This window comes from Papilio machaon, chromosome 11, assembly GCF_912999745.1.
Source record: "Papilio machaon chromosome 11, ilPapMach1.1, whole genome shotgun sequence".
NCBI lineage: Eukaryota > Metazoa > Arthropoda > Insecta > Lepidoptera > Papilionidae > Papilio > Papilio machaon.
In genome coordinates this window covers 2343552-2365490 of record NC_059996.1, presented here as the reverse complement: position 1 = coordinate 2365490, position 21939 = coordinate 2343552, and the positions used below count along the sequence as shown (strand labels likewise).

The 21939-nt window shown below is 33.8% G+C and overlaps 1 protein-coding gene across 2 annotated transcripts; it reads right to left on the bottom strand.

The window, feature by feature from the left end:
- Positions 1-6493: 6493 nt before the first annotated feature.
- Positions 6494-19768, bottom strand: LOC106708761. 2 transcript variants are annotated; one of them, XM_014500312.2, is made up of 3 exons: positions 19450-19768; positions 11976-12352; positions 6494-7043 (listed from the first exon to the last, which is right to left on the bottom strand). In XM_014500312.2, exons 1-3 carry the CDS (start codon positions 19526-19528, stop codon positions 6591-6593), a joined length of 909 nt encoding a protein of 302 aa, XP_014355798.2. In that variant the 5' UTR covers positions 19529-19768; the 3' UTR covers positions 6494-6590. The 2 variants fall into 2 exon arrangements, with proteins under 2 accessions (XP_014355798.2, XP_014355799.2); XM_014500313.2 differs by lacking the exon at positions 19450-19768 and adding an exon at positions 14891-15254.
- Between the last annotated feature and the right edge of the window lie 2171 nt (positions 19769-21939).

The following is a 21939-nucleotide window of genomic DNA, read 5'->3' as shown; positions in this document are numbered from 1 at the left end:
ATAAAATTAATTCAATATTTTTTTTTTCTACTTTAACGCGGCTATCGGACGCAACTATTTCCCGCGTGCGTTCGGTAACATTTGCGTCAAATTGACGTCCGACACGGTCGGTGTGTTGTCAACAACTGAATGGTTCTGTTCAACTTTCTATCAGCTGGTGGTTTTAGTAAGCGCCGGCGCAATATCGTTTGCAGTCGCATATGTCGACTTTTATTATCTTTCTTAATTTCATTTTATAATAGTCGATTCAGTAAATTATAGATTACAACATACTTTACGTCAGTTACCAAAAGGAGAAGGCAGAAATTTCCATTTGATTTGATCCTAGCATACCTCTTTCGGCTCATCCACATTAATACATATATGTATGTTCGTCGATGGAGAGTGCCCTCAATACCGACGTTCCTTTAGTATAATTATTATAGATGAAAAATTATTCGGCGTAATTGGCAATAAAGCCTATTTTTCTTCCAAATGATTCCAGACATTTTTATTGTCACTATATATATTCATGTCGTCAAGAAAAATATTACATTCATATTGTTTTTTTTTTTTTTTTTTTTTTTTTTTTTTTTTTTTTTTTTTTTATAAGAGAAGGGGGCAAACGAGCAGCGGGAACACCAAGGTGTTCATCGACGCCCATGGACATCTGCAATACCAGAGGAATCGCAGATGCGTTGCCGGCCTTTGAGAAGATGATACGCTCGCTTCTTGAAGGACCCTAAGTCGTAGCGGTTTGGAAATACCGCCGAGGACAGACCATTCCACAACGCGGCGGTACGCGGGAGAAAGCTACGCGAAAACCGCACGGTTGTGGATTGCCAGCCATCGAGGTGGTGTGGATGGAACTTGGCGGTCTGTCGGGTCGTCCGATGACGGAACTCGGCGGCAGGAATTGTTCCAAACAACTCTTCTGAGCACTCCCCGTGGTAAATACGGTAGAAAATGCAGAGGGAACTAACGTCCCTCCGCAACGCCAGAGTGTCGAGCCGATCAGTAAGAACTCGGTCGTTGACGATTCGAACCGCTCTCCGTTGTATGCGGTCAAATGGAAGAAGCTGGTACTGGGGTGCTCCCGCCCAGAGATGCGAGCAGTATTCCATGTGGGGCCGAACTTGCGCCTTATAGAGCTGAAGGCGATGGCCCGGTAGGAAATACTGCTTCGCTCTACCGAGCACACCCAGTTTTTTGGAGGCCAGCTTGGCCTTGTCTTCCAAATGACCGCGAAACTGAACGTCGTTCGATATGTCAACGCCGAGAATACTGATACTGGCTGAGGCAACCAGGGGAGTGCCCTCGAAACGAAGGTCCACGACAAAGGGTTGTTTTTTAGCGGTAATGGCGCATACTTGTGTCTTTTTGGGATTGAAATCAACGAGATTTCGTCGACCCCAATCCGAAACTTCACCCAGTAGGGTAGTTTCTCGGGCAGCCCGTAGGAAGGCAGCTTCGAGAGAAGTGCTCTGTGCCATACCCGATCAAAGGCCTTGGCCACGTCCAAACTAACCGCCAGGGCCTCCCCCTTGCCCTCAATCGCCTCCGACCATCGATGCGTGAGGTACGCAAGAAGATCACCAGCTGAGCGACGCTGTCGGAAACCGTACTGACGATCGCTAATCAGCTGATGCTCCTCAAGGTACCTCATGAGTTGGCAATTGATGGTCGTTTCCATGACTTTCGAGAACAAGGTGGTAATGGCGATCGGCCTGTAGTTGGACGGGTCTGAGCTATCGCCTTTTTTCGGGATCGGGTGGATTATGGCAGTCTTCCATGATTTCGGGACAACGCCTAAGGAGTAGGAGAACCGGAACAGGCGCGTTAAAACCGGTGCCAACTCAGGAGCGCAAGTCCTAAGCACGATGGGGGGTATCCCGTCAGGCCCACTCGACTTATGGATATCCAGAGATTGCAGCGATTTCCGCACTGATCTCTGGATAAACTGGATTTCGGACATAGAGGTCTCACCGCGTGGGATTTTCGGCGGCGAGTTACCTTTGTCATCCAGAGTCGAGTTGGCCGCAAAAAGAGAGCCCAGAAGATTATATTTATAATTTAATAGTTGTTAATATTAAATATCGTTAAATTAAATACATATGAATTAAGAAATAAAGTTACAAATTGGCTTAACAATCTTGAATATGAAGAAGTAGAAGAGTTACTAACCGAACTTCAATACTAAATAAATAAAAATAAAGATAAACATATTTCGTACCTTCGCATACATATACACAGACATACATCTACAGAAATACACTACACAACCATACACACTGACATACACACGCAATCACATCACATAAAAAATATACGATAATTTAAAATTATTTTTATTAACACATATTGAACCCAGTGTGAACGGGTCCCTATACTCGAACATTTATAATAAACACCCGCAATGTTCCATTGAATGTATGCACTCTTTTTAACTACCCAAATTGTTTTTAACTTTTTTGTTGATTTGTAAGGTATATTGAATGTAAAAAAAAAATGAATGTTACGGAAGAACGGAGCATCCTGCTATAAGTATTCTATACTTAAAAGGATGCTCCAACAACTGATGTAATATGTATAAGTGTTTTTTGTTTAAATAAAGTATTATTATTATTATTGTTTATTTTAATTTATTTAACTGACAAGAAGTGTAGTTCAATGCATAATAATAATAAAAAATCAGGCACAGAAAGGCAGGCCGGAAATACGTAAAAATTAAGTCAAAACATTGAGGTTTATAATACCTCGTACGCCGACCCGTGATTGGGATAAGGGAGATGATAATGAAAACTTATTTATTTAGATATTTTGCCTCAACTAGAATTAATATGCTGCAATAAACAAATTAATCTTTAAGATGTTCTAATGAGTTTTTAGGTTACAGTCTAAGATCCTTTTTCAATAGCGCGACTAACCATACGCCCCATGTCTGCCATAAAACAGGCTTCGCGCTTAGATCTTTTTCTTCTAAGCGACTAAAAACCATAATAAGTCTAAACTTATTATGGTTCACAACCATTTCTAATGTTAAATAACACGTCTATGTTCGTTTAATATAAAATGATTAGTACAGAGTGAATACTTTTATTGTAGTTTAGGGTTAGTAGATTAACAGTTGTAATAACTTTTAGATAAATAATTTAATAAATAATAATAATGTATATAGTTATTATTAGACCAACAAATAACCTTTTGTTCGTTAAACAGACCGTGTTGAAAATAGCATAAAGAAACGCTATTAACCTGATTTCATGGATAAGTGGCCAATGATTTTTTTCATGTAGAAATAAGCGTTTACTGTTTCTTGAATATTTAGTCAAGGGTTAAAAAAGAGTTCTTTACTTATGGTTATTTTATCATTTTAAATACAGGATGTCCGGAAAGTATAACTCAAGGGACAAAAGACAAAATTATGTGTTATTCAACATACCAAAATGAAAAGTTTTTTAGTAAGTCAATACTTAATTATCATCATCTCCCTGGTCTTTTCCCACTCATGTGAGGTCGGCACACGAGGTTTTATAAACCTTAAAGTTTTGGCTTGAGTTTTTACGGCCGGCCGCCTGCCTGTCGCCAACCCTACTTAGAACAAAAGTAAGTCAATGCTTATTTATAACTTTTATAAATATTGTAGCGAGAAAAAATTCCAGATTAGAAAAAAAGCTGATTTAGTAAGATAAAGTAACAGGATGTTCTAAACAATGATATTAAGCGATGTGATAACTAAAATATGAAAATTATTTTCTCTTTTTCCTTTCTGTTTCTAATTTAAAACTCTAAAGTATATAATTTTTCTGTTTTCATAAATATATATATCACAATACTATAAATACATTAAATAAATTGTCAGTAATTTTGAAATGTTCGTGTATTCGATTACTATTATTGTCGTGCACGAAACTGTAATTTTTCTCAGAGGACCTTGATGATAACGCTTTTATTTTGCTTTCCACAATTTCGTTAATTTATTGGGCAATCAAAACGCACTAAAACTCAATAAAAATTTAAATGAATTTAGAGGATCAAATGGTGTTAGACCCTAAAATCATTAAACTATGATCTATGTTCAAAGGACAATTTCAGTAACAGATTCAGCAATCAATATTGATGGCGGATCTATTGAGTTAATAATTATACAGATGCTCGGTCAATCGGTAAGTCTGTTAAAAAAATAAGAGAATCATTTTATCTAAGTATGTTTTGGTTTTAATTACTTTAGAGGTAGCAGATTTCTCTAAGCACGAGACAGAGACTCATGTTCGTATTTTTGGACATTAAGTATGAAGGTTTGTTTTAGGTTTTTAACCTTAAATTATTAATCTTTTTAGTTCAACATATCGAGTATATAGAACTAAATAATAATTTTCAGTATATGAAATAAATTAATACCACTGGAAACAAGGCATGCAAGCGTAGTTTGTCGACGGAAACCCACACATGAAACTCGGTTCGAAGGCCGGTTCTTTGTAATTTCTTTATCGCAATCATACATATCGTTTAAATACATCTACTGCATTATAAGGCCGTAGAATATTTATGTGTCTAATATTATTTTAAGCTGCATGTGTTTTTCTTGAAATCTCCAAAAAATTTTTTTGGCAGAATGGGGCAAACGAGGTTCATATTGCTTAATGTAAATTGATCCGACGAATGACCAATCCGCAATATCGCAGATGAGTTGCCGACCTTTAAGTACGCTCTTTTCTTGAAGGGACCTAATACCGCTGAAGGCAGAGTATTCCACACAAATAATCCAGTTAGCAATAAGCTTCAACAAGTTTCGATCCAAATATAAAATTCAAAGTTATCGATAGATGGCGCGCGATTAAAAGATTTAAGATTATTTTTCAACAATTGCCTGAACAATAAAAATAGTCAAGAGATGTCGTGTTTATAATTTAAGCGTTTGTACTTTTTCCTATACAATACATTTTATGAACTTATTTTGTGAAGTTTTGTATTGTTTATATATTATGACATGAAATTAGTAAACAGTAGTAACAAAAAAATATATGAAATTAGATAGTAAAAGTACCTTTTGAAGTTCTATCAAACTTTCCAATAACTGTCGAAGATGTGTGTATAACTACACCAAAGCGCCATCTAGTGTCTACTACACCAAAGCGCTTTCCAGTGTCCACTAAAACAAAGCACCAGTGTCCACTACACCAGCGCCATCTTGTGTCCAGTAGCAAAATTACTCATTTCTATGGCGTCATTTTATTCTGTTAATGTGATGTGGGTATAGATGGCGCTAGCTATCTTTCAATTTCAAATTGAACAAAGTTTTTCACGTTGGCATCAGCACTCCTCACTATTTTGGGGTCGTAACTTACGTCAGTTAAGCCGTTCTTAATTAATTTATTATTATGTCTCACGAAAGTTAAAACACCTACCTTACCTTTACGGGTCTACCCAGTATTTGCCTACCTTGTCATGTTAAATGAAAAGATGTTAATTTTTATTATTGACGGAATAACATACTTCAGACAGTCCTACGCTTATCGCCTCTTCGCCTTTACTACTGGGGGACTTTGGACGGGTAACGTCAGACTATTAGAATTCAGTTGACATATTCAACTAAAATAAATAAAAGTTTTCATTGTTATTAATCTTCGTAATATCTTTCAGAATAAATTGATTATCGAGTGAATGCTGAGTGGTCATCGCTGTCATCGAGGTTATACAAAGTTTGTAACCAGAGTTGCCGCAGAGAAAAGCTGCAGGTAACATTTTTCTTTTTTATTGCATCCGAATTTCTAATTTGAAATATATTTGGACTTTTCAAAAAATTAGAAATAGGTGAATGAGATGAGTGAATAAAAATTCATATTATGTTTTATAACAAAATTTATTCGCATTTTAATAAGTAAATTTTAATTTTTCCGTTGAATTTATAAAATTTCACATCGGACATTTACAGAACAATGTCGAAAAATTTACATCGCGTCAGTACTATAAGAATTAAACGGCACATTTTGATACAAATATTCTTATAATTACAGATAAAATAAATAAGCAGCTTAAAATAAATAGGCTAAAAGTCTTTCTTGGCTAAAATGGCATAAATCGCCTCCTAGTAATACTTATTGAGATTAAGAATTAGATAATGTTAATAATCCTTGCAAATTATAAGGAATTAAAAAGAGTCATAGAAATCACAATCGCATATAATATCATTGTTAAAGTCATTTTTAAGATAGAAAGCTTTAGAAAGAAAGAAACATTAGAGATACAAAAGGAACTTATTACAAGTCTTAACAACTTAGCACTTTCAATAAATTAACAATTATTATCTACAGAATACTAAATATCACAGAGAAAGTACCCATAACTTAATCAACATAATATGTTTCGTCAAGCAATCCAATATCTCACGTTACACAGAGAGCTGTACAATTAACTAACAAATAAATAAGTACACAAGTGGCGTTTGTACGTTTTTTACAAATAAACATAACAGGAGCTTTACACTGCCGAAACATCTGAACAAAAACATGTTGCCAATTTCATATTGTATTTAAGAAAAACAAAGATAGCAATATGTTTATGTACATTGTGTACCAGTGATGGAAACCCACTGTTAGGTAATCTGAGACTCAACTCATAAAGAGCATTTTATTCTTGGGTCTTCTGCTGTCCCTCTTTTCTTGAAGTTTATCTTCGTACGCCGCGCATCTTTTGTTTACCTTCTTACTTCTCGGACATCTGAATTCGTAGTACCAATTGTTGAGTAAGTTACCATAACCTCGGAACACTATGTAGTCATTCTTGAGACATTGTGTCGCGTCAACTTTCATCGGGAAATTTTCTAGCTTCATTTTGCTGATGTCAAAGTTCGGTGTGTCCATATTGACAGCTGTCATACTCTCTGTGACCTCCGCGATGGAACTGTAAAGCCGTTGCAACGAACCGTTGATGAGTTTCTGTCGTGCGTTCTTGTAACTATTGAACGGATCGTCGGGGAAGTCAACTTCGACGTCGCGCAGTTTTTTAAATAGCTCGTAGTATTCTTTCAACGATTTGTAGAGTCTCGGCATTTGGTAGGCGAACTGTAACAAAGGAGAAGATAACGTTAATTTTTTTTAATTTATGTAACATTAAATAACTTGCTAATATCAGAATTATTGAGTCGTTAATGTATCTTGAAATTAATTTTCTAATCGAGTTATTTTTAATGACAGTGAGTGTAAAGTTGTCTTTAGGAGAGCTTTATCAGCCGTGAACTTAGCGCGACTTGGCGCATATTCAATAAGTGTGCGTGAATTAATATTGTCTTTATATTGTGCATAGTTTAGAGCGCGACTGATTGGTGTCGAGGTTGTTTATAAACCATGAGTATTTGTGATCGGTATTAAGTATTGAAGTGATATTGTTGCGGTTGTGAAATCATCGACATGTGATGTCTTTAACATTATTTATAGTTTATATCAATTTTTAATGTAAAAATTATTATTAAATTAAAAGTATTAAAATGTTTATGCCAGTAACATTTAGTATATGGAAAGGATTACATTAGTTAATCTATTTGTAGTCGTTATTGTGTCGGTTGTCGGTATAGTTAAATACTTGTCGGTATTTAACAGTTCTCATGTCAGTTATATCAATAAAGAAAGTAATAATTTAATTTAGATTGAGTTCACTGTCCGGATGGATCTTTATCGTCTCTTTCGTCACGTTCAATGCTCGTTTTGTTTTTAATTTTGCACCTATTTAAGTTTTAGTGGCCACTTAAGGTGCGCGGCGCGTGATTGCGGCGGGTTATAACTAAGGTGGTGCCTTTGTGTGCTCTCGCGCCGGTCTGCTCTCATTACATAGTTAGATATAAGGTTCAATTCACTTTTAAGCTTTTATAGTATGCTTATATTCCAGTTTATAAAATTTACACCGGATTTGCTTTTACTTTTTATTTATATGGTTGGTATGAATTACCTAATAAAGTTAAACGTAACTAGGAAATGTTGTATATTCAGATCATAGTTTATATAGATTAAGTAGAATAAAAGTGTAGACTTAATATGTTATTTCTTAAACTGTAAAATTTAACTGTAAACTGTAGTCGACGTCAAACTTTTGCTAAATGCTATTATGTGCAGCTTTACTTTAAGAACAAAAGTCGTTTGTAATTCGGAATCCTACTAATATTATAAATGCGAAAGTTTAGATGGACAGATACAGATGTTTGTTTGAAGGTATCTTCGGAACGATTCATCTGATCTTGATGAAATTTGGCACAGGTGTAGAACATAGTCTGGAAGAACACTTAAGCTACTTAATACGTTTTTTAAATTCCGAGCGGATGGAGTCGCGGGTGAGAGATAGTAATTTGAAAAGTACTATATATGGCCATATTTTGCATTCAACTAATAAAAAATTGTGAACTTTGAAGCTTGAATGTTTTATTAAATGTATAAATAAATATTACACAAACACTAAAGATGTTACTACTAATATTCTTAAATGATTTAACATATAAGAAATACCATCAGATACAATTTATTTTTCGAATTTACAATAATGTACCTTGACACTTTGAACTTAAGGTACTAAATTATTAAAATAACCATATAATCGTATAAGTAAATTAATTATCGGTCCTATGACAATACGAGCTGCAGTGGGCTCGACTCTTAGTTCTATAACAATGATGGATACAACGCGAAACGTAAATATGAATACCAAACCAGCCGGTTTGCCTCCGCGCCTGTAACAGATCTCTTATTATTGCCTTTTAAAAATAAATGTCTTGTGACGGAGCAAATATTTGCGTGTAATGATACCTTTATTATGTTAGTAAAGGTTGAGATTTTGTTACGATGTTGCCAGATCGAACTGTAAGATAAATATGCAGTTGAATTAAAATATTGTTTTTAATATTCCTGTTAAAGATGGATGGTTCTCTTACATATTAAAGTACATTTTCATTATATTGTTTTTTGATACTTTTATTTTATTCCTATTTTATTATATTCATGTTAGCACCAATTAGTTTATGTTCGTATTATTTCACTGCATCAATTGATACACGTATATAAATCAACGTAATAAATCAGAATATAGAATACCCTAGAAGTTTCCTTGTCAAATTTACCTTTTGATTATGTTGTTATTTTAACTTTATAATAAGGAAATAAAGTTAATTGTTTCTGCAATGAGATTATTACCTTGTTACAAAATTATTGTATTTGGTATAACTTTTATTAAGGTCTTTGATAATTTTCATTTATGTATCACAATTAGCATTGCTATGTAACAATGTTATTAAGCACATTATGCTTGTTTGATGAAATATATTTATTGATATTAAACAAGTTATTGCAGTGGTATTTCATAACATATTAGTTACCTAAATCGTCCACGACTCTGTCCTCGCGGAAATAAAAAAAACTTAATCAGTAGTCTATTTGTTCTTGCAGGCTATGTTCTACATCTATGCTAAATTTCAGAGAGATCCATGCAACCGTTTCGGGGTACCTTTTAACAAATATCCACCCATCCAAACATTCGCATTTATAATATTAGTAAGGTAACAAACCGCTGGTAATTTGTTATTATATTCGACTGACTAACGAGAAATAGTTCGCGTCAGTTAATTATTTAATTCGTATGGTGACGCACGCTCTAGGAAAAATTAAGATTACATTGTCACATAGTTTGCATACTCATTGTTCCTGAAACTCATTAAGGAACGTCCGACGTAATCGTTCATTAAATTCATTCATATGACATGTATAACGTAATGTATGACGTGTTACTGAGTCATATATTAATAAAATATGTGTAACGCCTCGACTTTGCTATAATTTTAACTTCACACAACACTTCGCTAGTAAACAATCGCTTCTAAAATCAATCGTTAACGTTTTACGGTTCATAAAAGTATAGTACGTCGTCCTCCGGCGCTCCATCGCCATTGTGGAGGAGCTTCGCCCAAGAAATCGCCGAGTCCGACGATAATAAAAGCGTCGGGGCTTGTGAACAAATATGGTGAAGTATTCAAGCTGAAAACCCGACAATGAGCCGTACATTCGCCTTAAGAGACGGGCTTAACCTGCGAAACGTGTCGCAGACAAATGCAACTCTCCGTCGGAATCGTAAGTTCACATTCGTCGCACTCGAGCAAATAATGTGTTTTTAACATTTCGTGTTGTTTTGTTAAATCGTAAATACTGAGCAAACACTAATGCGCTCCGAGTGACCGCTTAAACCCACTCGTGTCACCGAGAAAGCGGCCGCGCTAACTATTGTGGAATAACCGCCCTTTATTTTCACACTGAAAGCCAATCCTTTTTTGCTTACGATACTCCGCAAGTACCAGCTAAATGCTACATATTTCTTTTAACCTCACAACGTTGCACCAAATTAGATAGAATGACAAAACTGCAAAAGCGATAATGTAAATAAAAGTCAATGTTTACGACAAGACACATCCACACTAATCTTTAGCGTTCAGTTTTAACGTCTCATTTGACCAGTATTTAATTTTTAAATTGTTCGTAAGTCAACTAAGAGTCGAACGAAGCTGAGATCACTTGAATTCTAACGCTTTCCTTGGCCCAATGTCAAATATTTAAATATCTTAAGCGACCATGCAACGACGAACTGTCGCGACGTAGACTAATTATATTCAATATCCATCAATGTAGATACTGGTGAACTCGGCATGGATGTGTTAGGAGATAAAATTGTCGATGGCATGCCACATAGACACCGTCGCCCCGTGTGTAAGGATATCGGACACTTTGAAAGTCTACACACTTATTGTCTCGCGCAGCATTAACTTTTGTGTACTAATTAGTGGGTGTCCAATATGAATATTTAATAGTCTCGGTCCAGATGTGTGTTTGGTAAATAATGAAAGCTTTTGAACGTCCGTTACAATACCGTTGTGTATTTTATATTTTCGTGTGCGGAGGTGGTAAGAAAAATCAACAAATTTTAACAATCGATGGTAACTTATTAAAATGCATTTAGCGCGTTACGATGAACAATATTACATTGTTTATATTCTATTTAAGTGTAAGTATTTATACTGTTCGAAGTTGCTTCAAACGTTTTGTATAAATATGTATATTCATGAAGCTCGCGTGCGCACAAGGATCAGTCGGTGTCCATCTATGCAAATTTCCGCGAAACATTTAACTCGTATCTCGGTTAGCTCGCTCCCACTGAGACGGAACAAAAGCTTTGACTTTATATATGTCTATGAACCTTTCAATTTATTCATTTTGAATTTAAGATAAGCAATGATTAATAACTAAAGTTTATACAAGTTTAGATCTTATTACGACATGAAGACATGCCAAGAAAATAATAATTCATACTGATAGGAGTATTTTTTCGTTAAATAAATAATAAAGGTTTGTTATCTGTGTCTCAAATTAAGTCATTATCGTATACCAACTGAAACGAGCTAAAAACTGGAATTAACAAATTACGAACATTAAAATCGATGATATTATTAATTTTTATTTCAAAACGAAAATCGTCGTTGCGAAATTAGGGGTTTACACTCCTAGTTATTGCCCTTAAGTACAACTTGAAGTAAATAAAATCGATACAAAGTACGGGACGCGTGTAATTTGGCTCGTCGGTACCTCATTTACGTGGCAACGGCGCGGCCTCGAGGGCTAATGTACGCGGATCCTTTGTCATAAATAAAAGTAAAAAGAAATTTTTGAAATAATGTAAAAACGCTGAACGGGAAGCAAAAAGTGCGAGGGGCGGACGAACACAACGTACAGACGAGAGATCAGACGCGGTAATTAAACTGTCTTCTAAAGCTTCGAATATACTTCGTGCTTTAATAAATTACATTAAAGAGATTTGAATTAAAAACGTTTACTCGGTAGCAGAACGATAGACTAAGGTTTTAATTTTTGTAATGTAAAACTATCAATCAGTTAAAATACTTGTTGTTTCAATGTGTTTTTTAACAGTGAAATCGCGACGACGACATTAATTGAAATGGAAAAGAAAATTACCTTTTTCTCCCAAATCGATCCGCCAAATTTTCTCGATGACTTATAATCGTGGAAATGTATATCGACGAAGTTAACAGCCGGCAACCAATCCGGCATCCCATCTCTGTATTCTTTCGATTCGTTTAATTCTTTTCTTTCTTGATTGAAAAATCTTCTCGTATTTTTTAACTTCCTCATAATCTTTCTAGTAGCGTTCTTGTATAGTTCGACGCTTGGATGCCTCGTCGCTCGCATGTCTTTGGTTAGTTGTGCCATTGCTTCCGGCTGCCTTCTTTGATGCCGCCTCTTGTGTTCAATCGATCGCGTTTCAGCTGGCATCACGAACATAACTAATATTACTAATACCGATAGAGCTACCAAAAGCCTTTGGGGAAAACCTGTAACAATAAAAAATGTAGATTAAGTAATGCTTACTGATTGTATTAATTACTAAATGCGTTTAATTGAAACTAAGACAAGATTTGTTTAACATGAGTGAATGAAGGTAATTAAATAGCTTCATAAAAAAAAAATTGTCTGTCATCATACATAGATGCGCATAGTGTTTGTGACTTTTCAATTATGCATTTAAATAAGTTTGTGATATTTCTTTCGCTTGGCTTGCGTTCTCAGCGGCTCGTATTCTGAGGAGTCACATAAAAAATAATAAGGTCCGTGATTATCGTACGCGCATTTCTACGCGCATGCTGTGTACATAAAGTTCTCGTACAATCTCCAACGCTGGGCACTTTCCCGCGACCATTTTGCCCCGGGTTGGACCTCGCACGTGATTTTTTTTAATCAATTTCTGCTCGCATCTTATATTATACATTGTTTCTTGTAAAATGGGAAATTAACTAAACAATTTATATTTCTTTCTTTATACTGTTGTGTCCGATGTTTGTCGTTTATTCTGACGTTTTGCATCGGCAATAAAATATGTTTTATGTCCCGACGTGTCTAGCAATTCTCCGTTGTGTAGCTTTTTGAACTTTTAAAGAAATACCATACACTTTGAAACGTTCGGCTTTGTCCGGCGAGTGCTAAAACGTAGAAAGTTACCCTTTCATACAGCTTGACGTTTTATTTGCTACGAATTGTAAAGGACATAAAGTTATGGACGTTTACAGCATCATAACTTTGAATTTAAGAAATCGACTATGTTGATTTATTTATTGGTTTGTCGAACTTTTATCTGTATTAAAAATATACGGTGAAAGATATAAAATTTTAAGATTTTATAATTAGGTATTTATTACCGAAAATTATATTAAGTTTATTTCCATAAATTTCACGATTAAAAGGAATGGAAGTTTTAATTAAAGGTAAAGTTTACAGACCACAAGAAAATTCATGTTATTTTACTTAATCCTTTTCTGAGGGGGAAAATGTTATCCTTAATTTAAGCAGTAGTAAGAAGTTTTTAACTTATAATAAAACAAATTGAAAAAGAAAAATTGTCGACATGATCTAATTAAATGTTGTGGAAAAATGACATAAAAAATGAATTATTTGACGGGTGCGCCAATACCTTGTTTATGTCACTTTAGATAAGGATAAGTGTGTCTATGGTCACTGAATCATTAGGTCAATCCGTGTCGTTGACAATTTTATACGTGTTAAGTAAACTAAAGGAAGTTTACACAGACTACACTAGATTGCGCGCGAAAATTGGCGTACTGCATTACAAACGCCGTTGATGTACTGCTGTTATTTATTCTGTGATCCTTGTTCATAGTAAATTAATATTTATATGGAAACGCATTGTTAGTATTAAACAATGCTGACATGCGTTATACCACGAAAACTACAAGGTTCGTGTACATTACGTGATTTGTTACTGGGATTTCCCAGCTAAGAGCGCGGAAAGGTAACTATGACGACTGATACGCCTCGGAAAGCATTTAAAAATAACAATAAAAAAAGTAACAACTGTCATTTGTTATTTTCTGTTTAATACAATGACGTCAATGTTAACCGGATACTTTAACTGGCAGTTAAATATCTATTGTGATGATAATTCACACTTTTCTACGCTTATCATTTATGACGTTAAAAAGAGAAATTTGCTACTAAAGAAATTTAAAATTGGTAAGAAATGGTTAAATATAAAATTAAATGATAAAGAATTGTTTATATGAAGTACCATCTAGGTTTTGTTAGGGTATAAACAGCGATAAAAATATTTAAACTCATATCTAAAGTTATATTTATAAGTTATATTGTAGACCAAGAAGGACTAAAAACGTGACCAGGGACTTAGTCTACCTGAGCCAGGGCTAAGACGCGTCGTACCAATGTTCAGCTGATGGGATCTTAATAACTGAATGATAATGGAAATAGTTCTTTATTTAATTTGACTAATCGCAGTATATAAAAAAAAAGAACCACACTAATTCGGTAGAATCTTATTGGGTAACATGATGTCGGTATCGGATAACATCGCAGTATTGTTTTCAGCGAAAAATCCCTTTGATGAAATGCCGCCAATCGAATGTTGTTCATTCCCACACGATCCGCTCTCTAAGTTATGTCAAATTCTTTATTTGTTGCCAACTTCCAGTTTTAGAATTGTACTTGGATATAGTTAATACTTAACTATTAAAGTTAATTTATACATCGGAAATATTTTTGTTATGCAAGTTATAAATTTAATTAGGATATTATAATATGGAACTTTCTCTGTCATATTTTTTATTTTTAATTGATCCACATCATATTTTATCTATTTGTTTATTTATTTTATCCAAAGGAATATTCATACCATTTAATATATTTTTAATCTAATTACAATAATTTTATTGCAGTATTTTCTGAAATAAAAAGGCGCAATTTAACTTCAAATATTATCAAAAATAAATTTGGTTGTACCCACACTTTGTGATGATGTACTTACATCAAACACTTAAAAATATTTAAAAATAAACAACACACACCAGTTAACAAGACATCCATGAACAAGGCATTGATGTAGCTCCTTCGGACAAGTCCATATTCATGCAACAATTTAATTCCGATTACGTTAAAACGTCGAAAGCGAATAAAAATCGATATTAAAAACACTGGCTGAAAACACTCGCGCCTTATATCAATAAAAAAACACTGGGATATTTTTGACAAGGGATCACTAGTGATGTGACATTCGGATCGCGTGTACCGGCGGCGTGCGTCGGGGAGCTAGTGCGAGACCGGCGCGCGGGCACTCTCCGATCGTTGAATGAACGCCGAAATGCCGCGCGGTACATGAAATAGCCGGTCAAATACTACGCCAAAACCTTTACCCGCTGCAGAAAGCGAACTCCAACCCTTGCGGAGAAGTCCTTCGACCTAAATATTTTTTTTTAGTGTTACACTTTTAATTTAAGAATTGCCACTACTGTAGATAAATATTATAAGGATACGTAAAAAGAAAGTTCGTTGGAAACCAAGGGTAAAATTTCAGAACTGTAATGGAAAGCCAAAAGGCATCCTAAATTCAGTTCCGTTTTACTATTTCTATCAAAAAAATACCTTCATTGATAGATTATTTCACAATTTGATATAGTCTTGCATAATTATCATAATTTTTTAGGAAACACATTATAATTTACTATAGGATAAAAAAAAAAATATTTTTTTTTTAAATGAATGTTTCGTTTAATTATGTTGACAATATTTCCTAATTAATACAGCTCCGTGCCATTCACTTTCCAAATCTTGTGCAAGTGAGCAATTATTCGGTTCGCGTTCTCTGCTGATTCATCGATGAGTCTATCCTAAAGTGAGTTTTTATCGGCCGTTGGTCACCACGGCACGCGTCCGCGACATATCACTGATCATAGATTATTAATGATAACACATTTATAAACCGGTAGTAATATGTCACTTGTCAATGACACTCGCCATGAGAGCCAATCTTTTTTGTTACTTATGCGATTTTTTTTTTTTGTTACTAATTCTCAACTCAGGATCTTATGCGCTTGGACACAGTTTAAAGCATTGGTCATAACTTTCTCTTAATTTAATTTAAAGTTGTGATAGATTTTTTTGTTGTCTGACTAAAACGCAATAGTTAGTTACGTTTATTTATTGTTATAAAAAGAAAACAATACAAAAATACTTGGAACATTAAACGTAACTTCCGTTTTCTTTTTTACGGTTCAAGTTAGTTGTCGTGAACAAACATCGGACAGGACGCGAAAATAAAACCAACGACTAAACACGAAAGCAAACTAAATGTATTAAAAAATACACCCAAAGCATGGGAAAGACACTCACTTGGCTGCGAAGAGATTATATCTCATATTCACCTATGTGCCTACAAATGTGGAACGACAACTTTTAACAAACTTTTGCGACCACAGATTAGAAAAGTTACAAGATATTGTTTCGCGTACTGGTCGTTAAAACAGAGTGTTTCCAGGTAACATTTTATTCTATGGCTCCTACTACTGCTCTGTAACTGACTGCTCCAGTATTATTTGCATTGACACGTTTTTTGTCTCGTGGTTAACAAGGCGATGTCATTGTACTCGGGTGCTTATTACTATTGTCAATACAGAATCGTAACGAGCCGATTAGTAACACGAAAAGTTGCATTTGCAATATGTAACGGCCAAAAGTAGGACAACCTTGCGCGTATTTTAAAATTGACATGTTTTTAATATCGATTAAAGACGAAGCACCTGTGCTTTTAATGTAAGACGAAAGAGAATTTTGTTTATATTTTTAATAGCCATTCCATTATTTATATTTCAATATGCAAAAATACATTTTATATTTATTTACTTGTTATAGCAAGGAAATATGCGGCGATGATTGACACTGGGTAAAGTGGTATTGATAAAGATAGCATTCAATATTCACCAATTGATAAAGTTATCAGAATATTTATGATTCATCACTTTATTTTTAATTTTATTTCCTTATTGGCTGTCGCCCGCAACTCCTTCTGCGCGGAATTAAATAAAAACTAAATAATTAGCCTATATGTTCTTCCTGACTATATTCTACAGTGCCAAATTTAATCAAGTTCAGTTGAGCTGTTCCGGAGATACCTTCAAGCAACCATCCATCCATCCATCAATCTAAACATTCGCATTTATAATATTGGTAAGATTAATATTTGAAAATATATATAATTAATTAATTAAGAAACGGCTTAACTCACGTTTGATCGTCCGGTGACGGCACCGACTAGTTTCGAACCCATCGGGGGTCCATCTTCAGGGCGAGTGTTTAATCCGAAGACTTCGCGGTCGCGTCGCGTCTCGCACTAACCTAACGTGAGTTAAGCCGTTTCTTAATTAATTAATTATGATGTCTCACGAAAGTTTAAACAATTTAAAATATATATATTTTAATAGGATTGTAATAGATAACAAAATTAGCCAGTTATAAGCTCGCGTGCGTAATATTTTCTATTTAAACAATTATTTAAAATATTTTTTTTTTATAACAATTCATTTAATATACAAAAGAGTTTAGATCCAAAGAAGTTTCTATAAATGAGAAATACAGTAGTAGCAAATACCGCGATGTACCAAATCGATTAATAATGATACAGAGGTATATTTTTTGCGGTGGCAATAAACGAAGGAGATTCCCAACACAGTCCGTCTCTTGTGACACGATGACACAGCTTTCGTCAATTAGTTGTTTTTTTATGTGAAAATGAGTTTGTAATTAGTTTAAGTAGAGCCTTTTCCGGTCCTTGATTGTTCCAACTTCAAAAGGATCGCGTCTTTTTATTTCAAATACGTATTGTGTTCTGAATTTTAATGTGTGAATGCTGGAAAGTATTTCGTTAATGGCTAATTTTGTTTTATTATTTTAAACAATCAATTATTGGTTGTTAATTTGATTCGCTTAAGATATAGCATTTTTGTTTTTAATTTATGTCAAATTTTTTTTGCAAATAAAAATATTTTACGGAGAAATAACTGTTGAATAGTTATTTTTTAGAATTATTTGCTGCTATAAAATTAAAAACAAAAGATTAAGCGTTGCTCAGTTTTACATTGGAAAAATCGTATTTGATTCCCTTTATAAAGTTTTATATTTTTAAATCTTTGATAAACATCGTAATTGAAGTGCAGGGACCATTTCGCGATGTGGATTACTTAAATTAGATGCAATTATTCCGAAGGTAATAATACCTTCATGTGGAAAATCGGTTGTCTCATCGGCTGAGTCACGGATTTCCCAAATTTTCAGAAAATATACGGAAAGCCTACAAGAACGGTGTCGGGTGGCGTTTATTTCGCGATTAGTCACGCGACTGTCTGCTAGAGATTCGCCGATTCGTCATCATAACGAAGTGAAAAAAAACATGGACACGGCTAGGATCCTTCTATTTATATTTAACCACATAATGTGAAAATTATTTCTGAACAAACTGTGTATCATAAAACGTATTAATTAAGTATTTATTATATGCGAGTACATTAAATTGTAGAAATATTTTATCTCCTGAATAAAATAAAGGATTTTTATCTGAGATTTTTTTTAATATAAGCTGCATAATGTTGAGGGAGGAAAATTCTTCAGCTATTGGATTTCAATATAGTATTATTTTCAACTAAAATTTTATTAACCTCAAAATCAATAAACAATTACGGTCTATGTAAGGTCAAGATGTAAGAATGTTGACAAATTGGATGTAAATTTATTTTGTTTGTCTATTGATTTAATGTTTAGAAACGATGAAAAACTAGTTGGTAATTATTTCACACGTAATATTGAAACGTGTTTGTGTACATCGCTTTAGCGGCTAATTTAAGTTTACCGTAAACTTGAGGCCGGCTTCCGCGACCGCTTCGGGGTTGCCAATATGTAAAATAGCATTGTTTGTGAGCCGCAATATAAATCACACCTGAACTGTGCGTATTCTAAAGCTTATTCTTCACGCATACCCTTAACCTCTTTTCGTGCCATAGACTAGACTGTTTCATAGACAGTTGTAGAAAGATTTATCAGTATGTCAAATAAATGTATGGTCTATTTTTAATCTTTGCTTTTGAAATTTACCAAACTAGAATGTTTTGTTATGCGGTTAGTTCGGCGTTAAGTTTCTAGTCATTTTCAATAATGTGACATTGTCATTAGAATGTTTATTTATAGTAGTTTTCTAAGCACACGTTATATAAGAAATAATAAATAAGTATTTACATTTAAATCTGTATTTTACAGTCAAAATTAAACTACACATAGACAAAAAGGTTTAAAAAGTTAATTTACCATATCTATATATATAAAAGAAAGTCGTGTTAGTTACACTATTTATAACTCAAGAACGGCTGAATCAATTTGACTGAAAATTGGTGGGCAGGTAGCTTAGAACCAGGAAACGGACATAGGATAATGTTTACCCTGTTTTTTATTTTTTTATTCCGCGCGGACGGAGTCGCGGGTAAAAGCTAGTTTAATATATTACTTTAGATGATCAATATTAATGATTTCATTATTATTTATGAAATAACAGAATTAAGTTTAAATTAAGAATGTAAGAACATACCGTATCTTGGCGACATAGATCCGTATTTTCTAAAGTTGCAAGCAGTACAAAATGTGTAGCTGTCAGACATCTTGAACATTTTATAAATATATCACAGATTAAATAACTTTGGTATCAATAGTCACTGGTCACTTAAAATTGTCACTGGCACGACACGACAGTAAAAATTAGGTCGCTTTGTTAAATCACATTTGCAGTTTTCTATTCGTAACTGAAATTGAAATTTCGAATTCCCGCGCAGAATTAGAAATGCATAGATAAAAAAAGTTTTTAATCGGCTACCGCGAGTTGCGTTGCGGGCACGAATATGTTCAGTTGGCCGCTTTACTTGTAATGTGTGTCCTGAACGTATTTCCACGGCTTTTATGTAGCCGGCGGGCGCTCCCGTGATAAAGGGTGCAAAAAACTTTGATTGTTTGCAAGAGGGCCCGCCATTACGTCACGGATAGCGTCGCGCGCGCGCGGTACGTAAGTGTAGCACATGCTCTTACGCAACTCCCTTGTCCAAATAAATAGGTGCATGTGATATACCGGATCCAAGAGGTGTGTGAACATTTGATTATTAGATTCACTTACATTATTAATAGATAGCAAGATAAATGCCATGTACTTTGCGAAGTTTCGTCACTATAAGTGTTTTTCATATAATTAAAAACTTAAATTATAGATCATTTTATAGAATTTTAAAATATCTTTTTTTTAGGAAAGTAAAATAAAATATTGGAATATTGACGAAATAAATGTTCGTTGTAATTTTTATTTATTCGTTCGATAATTTATTAATAAAATCCAATAAAAATACTTCGATTAACATAAAACTCTTTGATACCTATATGTTTGCTATATTTCCCTGATACCGCGATTTAATAATTCGTTAGAAACATTCTAACTTTTTTTACTTTTTAAATCCATGAACAATTAAAAATGATGGAGGTACGATGTAAGACGGAACTATTCCACAAAGTTTTGGGTAATCCTTGAAGTTACAGATGGATAATAAAAAATGTAGCACATGTAAACAGTTCGAAGGGATTAAATTTAGAATTTAGGCGGGGCTAGGAAATCGTTTGCAAGTTAGTGGATGTTCGTAGTATCGTATATCGCCTCTGGGAGAGTCCGCCTCTCAACATTAATCCCGAAATAGTCCCTCAGGATTGGTCGCTTGTAGCATTCCCTTCTCCTATTAAATAACAGTGTTTAAAATTTGTATTTCTCTCGTCAGTATGAGCACGTACGCAACTCATTACTCTGGCCTACTGTATTTTACTTACCAAAATAAACATAATCAAAAGTAGCTTTTATAACAATGGCGAACTTCTTGGCGGCCATTGCTGGAAGGAAACAAGGATCAATTCAATTTGAAAAAAAGTATTTCATCATATTTTCATCAGTGTTATTCTAACATGTTATTATTTAATTTTAAAGTAGTTTTTATTAATAACAGGCAATTATTAATACGATATAATCACTAAATATCACGATGTAGGTCTCAAAAGCAAATAGCCATTTTGATACATATTAAACTGTAATCGGGAAGTAATTACTAAACTTTCTTTTTAAAAGAAGTAAGAAAAAAAGAAGAAAATTGAAATAAATCGATAACAGTAAAAATCTTTGACGCGTAAATCATAATATTTATATAAATTAATATTTTAGTTTTAAATTTGACTGCTGTTTAAAACACTTCGTAACTCTTGATGTGATACACGAGGGGATTTCGTATGTGTAATAATATTACTAACAGTAAAAAGTGCGTCACTAATTTAACGTAATATTACAAAAATAGAATAAATCGAAATTAGTTATACGTAACTCTAAGTATTTATATAGGATGTATAAATAAATTTTCCGTAACACGTATATACGTATGCGGTTAAGTAGAATTCAATATTTGTTACATTTTTCCGCTTGTATAAAACGTAGATTGAACTTTATTCATTATGAATTAGTTACGTGTATTCTATAAAAGGATAACTTTGTAGAGGAATTATGTAAACATGAATAAGTGAGAAATTTGAAAGTGTTTTATGGATATTTCTTAATTTTCAGTGATACAAAATGCATAATCCAATGCATTGTGTTTTTTGTCCAATGGATTAAGCGAAAATATGAGTCTGAATATGATGAAAAGTTCAGTGGTATATATTTCTTTATTTTAACATTAAAAAAATTATGAGTCCTTCACGATACAGTAAATATGATATTAAAAAATATAATAATTAATGAATACATTTTTGTACCATAGGCTAGTAAAATAATCATTATAATATTTTAATACACCACTTATACGTGCTCAGGGGGTCTAGCACGAAAATTGCGAAAGTAAAGTATAACGATAAATCTCAAATTTTGACAAATTATGCCGATGACTTTACGAATAATTTCTCTCAAATCGTTCTAGGCCCTCTGATAAGCTTATACATATATCTATAATATAGTTTTGTGAGATCGCATTGCATTGTTTCCACCGTAACATGCAATTGTTAATAC

Bases quoted from the DNA above. Each gene is read 5' to 3' on its own strand.
- LOC106708761 (XM_014500312.2), bottom strand. From the start codon at position 19,528: ATGTTCAAGATGTCTGACAGCTACACATTTTGTACTGCTTGCAACTTT. The intron at 12,353-19,449 runs GTATGTTCTTAC...TTATTGTTACAG, and splicing joins ATCTATGTCGCCAAGATACG to GTTTTCCCCAAAGGCTTTTG. The intron at 7,044-11,975 runs GTAATTTTCTTT...CCTTTGTTACAG, and splicing joins GATCGATTTGGGAGAAAAAG to TTCGCCTACCAAATGCCGAG.